This window comes from Gadus macrocephalus, chromosome 14 (assembly GCF_031168955.1).
Source record: "Gadus macrocephalus chromosome 14, ASM3116895v1".
NCBI lineage: Eukaryota > Metazoa > Chordata > Actinopteri > Gadiformes > Gadidae > Gadus > Gadus macrocephalus.
In genome coordinates, this window is record NC_082395.1 from 5,243,944 (window position 1) to 5,252,470 (window position 8,527).

At 44.1% G+C, this 8,527-nt stretch overlaps 1 protein-coding gene across 1 annotated transcript in view; it reads right to left on the reverse strand.

Moving 5' to 3' along the window:
* adamtsl3 (ADAMTS-like 3) overlaps window positions 1-8,527 on the reverse strand; it is a 50,964-nt gene that overhangs the window by 33,925 nt on the left and 8,512 nt on the right. Inside the window, 3 exon segments of the mRNA XM_060072003.1 lie at window positions 243-422; window positions 992-1,202; window positions 8,497-8,527. The exon segment at window positions 8,497-8,527 is cut by the window's right edge and continues 99 nt beyond it. Of these exon segments, the coding sequence (XP_059927986.1) occupies window positions 243-422; window positions 992-1,202; window positions 8,497-8,527 (422 nt within the window).

Genomic DNA, 8,527 nt, shown 5'->3' on the forward strand with positions numbered 1-8,527 from the left:
GGAAGGTTCAAATATTGAACTTGCGCGAACACCACGTGAACCACGACATTCATACATTTTTCAGGCTGAAAATTTGCCTCTATCCAATTCATTTTTGCACCTTACATTTTTGCACGTGTGTTTACCAAAAGTGGATCAACACCCCTCCATCCCATCAGAACCGATCATTCACCCAGGCCTTGGTCTAAATACAAACACCACATATCACAGTCAGAGAGTCCCTACCCTCCCATCCCTCTCACCTTGCCCCACTCTCCTCCGCCCAGGTAGGGTAGGCAGTCTGCGTTGGCGCAGGGGCGACGGGCGGGGGGGCCGGCCCCGGGACAGGCTCCGTCCCCCAGCCTCCAGTTGGCCCCCGTGGACAGGAGCTGCTTGCAGAACACCTTGCGCGCCTGGACGCCCCCACCGCACGACTGGGAGCACTGCAGGGGGGGTCAGGGGCAGCGGGGAGGATGGAAGGAGGGGAGGAAGGAAATAGGGAAGGGAGAAAGGAAGGAAGAGTCAATTAAAGAAAGAAAGACAGAAAGAAGGACAGAAGGAAGGAAGGAAAGAAGGATAGAAATAAAGAAAGACAGAAGGAAGGAAGCAAGGGAAGAGGGAAGGAAGTGAGAGACAAATAAAGAAAGATAGAAATAAAGAAAGATGTTCGTGAAGGGAATGACGAAAGAAAGGCAGTTGGATATGTTTTTCAGATTTCTACATTTTCTTTCGCTCACACAGTTAAAAGGGCTTAAGGTCTTAAGAAAGCTTAACAGTAATCAGGGAACCTTGTACACAAATAGAAAAGCATATGTATGGCAAATGTTATTTTGGTTGGCTTGTCTCACAAACACAAACACTCATACACACAAGCCCACAAACACGTACACACACACACACACACACACACACACACACACACACACACACACACACACACACACACACACACACACACACACACACACACACACACACACACACACACACACACACACACACACACACACACCTGCTGCCAGGGCTCCGTCTCCCAGGTGGGGGGGCAGTCCAACTGGTTGCAGGGCTGTAGGATGGCGGGCTTGAACTCCCTGCACTCGTGGTCCGGGACGCCTGCGCTGTCCCGCTGGTCCAGGGAGAGCAGCCGAGTGCAGAACACACTCCTGGTCTGGATGCCCACGCCACAGGAGGCAGAGCAGGCCGTCCAGGCCGTCGCCTCCCACCTTGGGAACACACAGAGACACACCAACGCATGAGATTCTGAGATTCTGCTTAGATTCTGCTTAGAATGAAGAGTGCTCAACAAATAAAATTAATTATTATTATTATTATTATGAGGTCCTGCGTTTGAGGGAGGCCAAGACTTCGAGCACGCCGGATGAAGGCAAATAAACTCAGCTAGGCATGATCAATCAATCAAGCATTGTTACGGCTGCCGTCTAATGTGCATTTGTTGTTGACTGATTCTGTATGCAAATCCAGCTGGGTGATTCCCTTTCGATGATTGGTCCCCTCCCTACTTCCTGGATTCCACCGAAGCTACCAATCGGGAGTCTCCAATCAAGCCAGCTGCACATAGATAGCGTGTGTGTCCACAATTCGGGGCGGCTGTGAACCGGTGAGCAGTCCGCCTCTTTATTGGTGCCTACCTTTTGTGGTTGTTTAGGGTATTAGAGTGTTGATATCATTGTATTGCCTGGCTGCGATTGAGTGGTTTCAGCCAGTGTCTTTGTTAACCTGTGTAGCCTTCCTTTGTTATAATTCTGTGTGCATGTGCACTCTCTTCAGTCAATTAAACCCCGGATTTTGACCTGAATCTGTCCATTGTCACCTATCCATTTCATTTATCATCCCAATCACGTGTTACGGCTCTTAAAACGAGCCGGGTCGTAATAAGCATCAATCAATCAAAGATTACACACTACTTGGTCGGAAGAAGAAGAATAGTCTCACAAATCCGACTTTAGATTTTTGTGTCAAGTCTGACAGCAGACGAGCCCTGTGCCAGCTCCCCCTGCTGCTGAAGAATAACAATACCATTCAGGTTAAACATACTGACGGATGGCAACAGCTCCTCCGATCGCCCATACCTCGGGACCAGAGGGAATCTTAATTAAGCTAGGCTTCATCATGTCTCCACCCAGATTTAAACCATCTTTGGTCAAGCTTCTTTAGGTGAATAAGATTACATAAAAATATGCTGGTAACCTTGGTTTATTCCTACAGCCCTAGGCTGGTCGTGACTTTTCACAAGTTTGCAACATTTATTGTACCTCAGGCCTTTTCAAAAACCCTATCCTGTGTAACTAATGTTCAGCAAAAATAACAAATACAAATCCAGATTCAAGATAATACATTTACCAATTTGAGACAAATATTCCATGCCAAGTAATTGCCAAAACAAAACGTCCTTATTGTTTGTATGCTCTCTTTTACATGTTTTAATCTTATTTTTTCAACACAGGCCATTGATTCAGCCAAACAAAATGTCACACTGGTATTTAATTCATGGACAAACCGCAGACAAGGTCATCTCTGTGGAATCCGTTGCTGTCTGAGCTGCTATTCATAATAGCTTTCTACAATGTAGATTCCTATCATACTGTGCGGTCTGCCCCTTAGGCATGTGTGGGAAAGAACATTATTAACACCATAATGTTTTGAATGCAAAACTTTCTATTCAGATCTAGTCAAGTCTCTTCAGACTCATTCATGTTGGAAAACGTAATGCACCCCACTAAGGGCAATTCATTTGCAGCTTACCCAGTCCATAAAAACAACTTAAAAGACTTAAAAGACTCACAGACAAGACAAGATAGTGTGTCAGAGGACATAGATCAACGTACATAGGTCATAACAAGGAGACAAGGCAGCACTAAATAAAACAAAACATGTGTTATGCTTCATAGAAATAACCCTAACCCTATTAGTGTAAATTGATTAGATGTAACAGCTATTTAAAATGTTAATAATAATATAATAAAGTTTAATAGCCTGATAGCAGAAGCAATGAAGGACTTAGTAAAGTGGTTTGGTCTGCCTGAGTGCATTACATTCACTGGACAGAACATGGTCCAATTGGCTGGTGATTCTCTTTGATTCCTGGGACACCACGAGTCTCTCTTTCGAACTCCAATTACCTTGGAGCACTTTGACAATACCATTTAAGCTATTCTTGTCCTTCACAGACAATCCATTAAACCAACAAATAAATAAAAGAGTTAGAAGACATTCAATTAATGATTGATAAAAATGACAAAGACACACATAAGATGTGTCAAAGAAACAAAATAGTTCAGCTTCAGCATTAAGTGATTTTCTTGTTGTCCATGCTCGGCAACCAATTCTGTGTCAAGCACCGTTCCTAAATATTTGTATTTGTGTTGCAAATTTGACATCCTCGCCATGCTATTGCTGGCTTTTGATTTTTTACTGTTTAAATCGACAATATACTCTTTATTGTTTTGAAAAGTTCAGGGAAATTTTCAACACACTGTTTGACAAAGGCAGGTAGGGCACAACCATGATCTGAATCCAAATCCTGAAGAAGGGGAAATAATCCTGAGATGTCCTACAGCTATCTGTTTACATAATAAAAAGCAGGGGACACAGAATAAAACCATGCGTGAGCTTGAGACCCTTGAGACCTCAAATCCATTCAACAAAACCTGCTGGATTCTATCGGTTGGCAAATCTAAAAGCAAAACCAAAAGCTGATCTGATCTGGTCATTTCAAATAAGAAGCAAGTCACTGAATCAACATATGAGCCTGCCTTATGTCAAAGGTCAAAGAGAATTCTGAATCAATGTCTCACATGTGGGATTTGGGATTCTGGAGATTCTCATACTACTGTCAAGGAAGAAGAGCTTTGCATGCTCCCCACATTTACCAGCTTGGTAAGCTTAAATAAGGGGTCTCATTTGCCATCAATGAGGCAGACAACCATATCTTTTGAAATCTTCTCATTTCATGACACTGCATGGCACAGTCATGCAACAAAAAACCGACAGCTCATGGGTGAATTCAGTGTTTATTTAGCATATTTCAATTGGGTGCATAATAACACACAGCTATCTTAATTAATCCTTATGAAAGGTCTATTGGGCAACTAAAGACAGAGACTTAGAGTTAGAACAGCTATTGCTGTATTTTTAAGAAGTATAAGGTCCTGATAAAACGTAAATGCGTTTTAGCAGCTCCGGGCGGCTTTTTGTAATTATTTTCAATGAGAGTGAAACGTTTTCCTATGTACTTTGATGTCGCGGAGTGCTTTGTGTTTTTCCGTTCGTGCCCTTTGCGTTGTTTGTGGAGCGCCTCGAACGCCTCGAGTTGAAATCACTTCAACTCAGAGCAGAGAATAGGCCATGGTCATTTCAGTTTTTTCCGTCGTCCAATCAGATGAACTGAGTGGCGTGCCTACCGTGGTTGCAAGGACAACAAGTGTAAACAACATGGAGGGAAAACCAGCGAAAGTGCCCTCGGCCTGTCCTTTTTTTATGCTAATGTTTAGATGAACGATAAATGTTTCAATGGTTGTTTAAAAGCGGTTAGGCTACGAACAGTGATTCGGTGGTTGCCTGGTAACAGTAAATAAAAGACGCAGCAAGCTGTTTTGTTTTTAAACTGTAGGCTTAAAAAGATAAAAGGCAGTGATGGGCATTAATCACTTAAATGATTATTCAGAATTATTAACTTATTCTATATAATGTATATTATATATGATGATGTAATCATGTATATATATATATATATATATATATATATATATATATATATATATACGTGTGTGTGTGTGTGTATATCTATCTGAGCACCTATCCTGAGTGCACTCTCACACACACGCACTCTCAGACACACACAGCGATCCCCAATCGAGGTTGAAATGTTTGGATTATCAGTGTGCAGAAAATCAAACACACACACACACACACACACACACACACACACACACCCTCACCCAATCAATTAGCATGGCGAGGAGCTCTGTTTGTCCCTTGGCCAGCGAAGCGGAGAAAGGCTTCTGCCCCAAGCCTCTCTGCAGAGCTCTCCGCTGCTCTGACTTCGATCTAGAACCCTCACCCACTGCAAGCTCTGATCTCACACACAGCTTTACTGATGAGCACCCCCGCAGAGCACAAATTATGAATAACTTCCCATTCATCTCCTCCTAACACCCGGGGGCCGTGCCCCCCTCCCCTGACCCTGCAACTTGAGAGGAAGACTGGAAAATAGGTTTACATCACACCATTCAGTCAGGGAAAATCAAACAGAATCCTCCGTAAGCACTTTGTAATTGGCTGGATAATGTATATGTTTTTAATCAGTTCACACAGTTTGTTGTATAAACAAACTGTGTAAGCCCCGTTAATACAATAAACAATTATATTTATCCTGTACAGCAAATCAGACAGTGTCAGCAGTATGAGTAGGTTCCTCCCTGTTGCCTTCCAATCCCATTAAAAATCCCATTAAAAGCCAATGACAGGACATTATGTCAACCATACAGTAGCGTAGGCCTACATTATGTAGCCCTTGTGTCAAAATGTGTTGTCGCCGTTTAATGTGAGGTTGTTCTGTGTGCTATTAGCTGTGTGGTAAATCCTTTTCCCGGAGCTTGGCTGGGGCCGTGTGTGTTTCCACGACAGCCACAAATACACCGTAAATCACACACCCAGCGACCTGGCATCTGGCCCCACATCTGATTAGCTTACATGTTGGCTGGGATAAAGGTTTTTCCTTCAAAGAGAAATATCTGCTTTTGACACATCCAAGCCCGCTTTTTTTTGCGACCACACCAGAAACCGTTTGTCGTTTACATATTGTGAGATTAAAAACATCATGCATGGGGTAAACTATACCGTGCCTGCTGTGAGTGATACTAGAAATCATTGCTGAGGATAGAAAAAAAAATTCACTGGAAAGTCCTAGCGTTGCTATCAAATGCAAACAGCTTCTGCTACTTGAACGTCAGGGAATAACCATATGTAAATGCAAAGTTCAGACGATCAGATTGAATTTATGTGGGCCTCTGTTATACCCCGCAATAACTCTACCTTTCCTTTACCTTAACTCTACTTTTTGTTTGCTTGTTTTCTTTGCCTCAAGTGGGAACACTGTAGACAGAAAGCCTTTTGCTGAAGTCGGCTGCAGCACCACAGAACAAATCTGTTTCCCTCTCCACACAAACCCACCGACAGGCCGGCTAAATGCCTCATTGTGTTTAGGTTGCATGCTACTTGTCTTCGTAGTTAGGAAGCCAAATATGACATACAACCCACACAACAAAGCAAAGGATCGCGTTTACAATGCGTTCTCTGCCTCCTTCTCCTTTCAACACAAGACCCAAACCACCGTCACATTGTTTATCCGCAGGGATTCAGCCCGCCGTGTTTATCTTGCCTGTAATGCCTGCAACCAACTCTCAATGTTTCAAACCTGCGGTCCGTTCCTCGACCTCAGAGTCCCTTTAGTGCCCGTTGCCTGCAGAGGGCCCAAATTATTTTGTGGATGTGTTTTCGCCAGCTGTATTGGAACCACCTGCTCGATGTGTACGTACAAATTACTGGCCCTAATTCCACGGAATGCGCTGGCAATTTAGGGATCGCTTGGCTGATCTCTATCTGCCCAGACTCCTGGACTTTCTCACATATTGCTTTGATGTACCCAGGTTTACTTTCCCTCCCCTCTCTCTCTTTTCCTGTATCTGAATTTCAAATGACATTAACGTGCGGGACCCGGAACGTGAACTCACATTCCTGTCCTCCTGGCATCGTTGCTGTTTGGGTAAATCAACAAAGGGGAAACATAAATACGGAGGAGCTGAAGGAAGGTTCCTGTTGAATGCAGAAAGGGGGGACATGGTCGGAAGAAGCTCTGTTCACAGATCACAGCGGTAGCCTGTTAACATTGGCCTCGCTTCGGACGGAAACCGAATCACAATCACGTCGATTGGTTATTTGTTGAGTACAACATAGTGGGCGTTCAGTAATCAAAGGGACGGTCGGCCTGAAATGGGTTGTTTACACGGACTTCGCATTGAACCACGAGCAATGTAAGATAGAGTTCAAGAAGAGAGAAAGGAAGAGAGAAAGAAAGAAAGAATGAGATACTGAGAGAAATAAAGAATTAATAAACGGGGGGAAAAAAAGGGGAAACAATAAATGAAAAACGGAATCAGGTAGACAGATGAAAGGTGAGAAAATATTAGCATGCATCTAAAAGAGGAAACACAAACAAGATACCAGAACAGAAGGGGGCGGGAGCCCTCCTATGTGGGAGATTAGCAAACATCCTGGGTGGTGTGAGGTATTTGCTGCCGGATCACAGCAGTCACCGAGGTGATTAGGTTGTCCAGCCGGGGGAAGCAATTTGTTTGTAGCTACGCTGCGAGAGGAAGATCCCTGAACCATGTTCCGAAGAAGATTACGCCGAGAATGTGAAAGTATCCGTCATTTAAATTGTTGTTGCTACAACATATATACTTGGAGATTGGACGGAAATGGTAAGGAAAAAGCCACGTATGAGTGATTCCTATATTTTGAAGCCATTTTTTTATATTTATTTTGTGTACAAGGACCGCGCTTGGCCGCGCGACAACACCCACAATGTGGTTGGCCGACTTTCTTACTGGGTGTCGGGAGAAACAGCGCCTATTGTTTCTGCTCTATTGCTTGGATTTAAATGTGCCAATTTGAGTCCATCACAGTCGAGTAGACCCCCTGAATCTTGGCCCGAGGCCGGGGGTTTGCCTTCACGCGTTCCCCGTGAATGGCAGCCGGCAGTGCTGACTTTGCTCAAGAGAGAAGAAATCGTTGACAATGGCAAAAATCATTCCCAAGATGGGGCTCTAGCAAAAAAAAATGTTTTCATGACCACAGCGCTCTCAACATAACATCGTGTGTCCTTCATCTACCTGCCCCATTCGCTGTTAGCCACCTCATAGGAGGAGGTGAGTGAGGGGGTCCAACTAGATGAGTTCTCTGGCCGAAAAGGGCAGAGCTGAGATGAAGCGCGCGTGATGTTTTGTTTCATTGACAATATGGACATCATTGAAAATAACATTTTCTATAACATATCACCACTCCTACCACCGCTAAACGATAGACTAGCATCGCCCCACTGCATATATTATCTATATTTGTATATATCCCTTTCTGACGCATCCTATAACTCCGGATAGACAGACACGACCAGAACATACTCCTTATCCATGTTCTTCTTGGAAGAGTCCCGCCCTATTAAAAAAATGATTGGTTGCCTAAATCGGAGCAAGAGTGACGGCACCAGGCACCTTTGTGCAAAGTTTGGATGTTTTCAACCAGAGGCGCTCGGAGCGGCCGCGAAAAAGGAGTCTGAAAGAAGACGCTGGGTGAAGCTTTTTTTTTTTATGCTGCCTCGTTTCATTTTGTGACACGCTCTCTCCTCGGTGGCTCTCTCGGCACAATGGTGGAAAGAGGCTGGCACTCAGGGGAAAATAAATAACCCTATATTGACACAACCCCCCCCCCAATGCTCACCTTGGAGGACAGGGCTCGGGGTTGCACATGC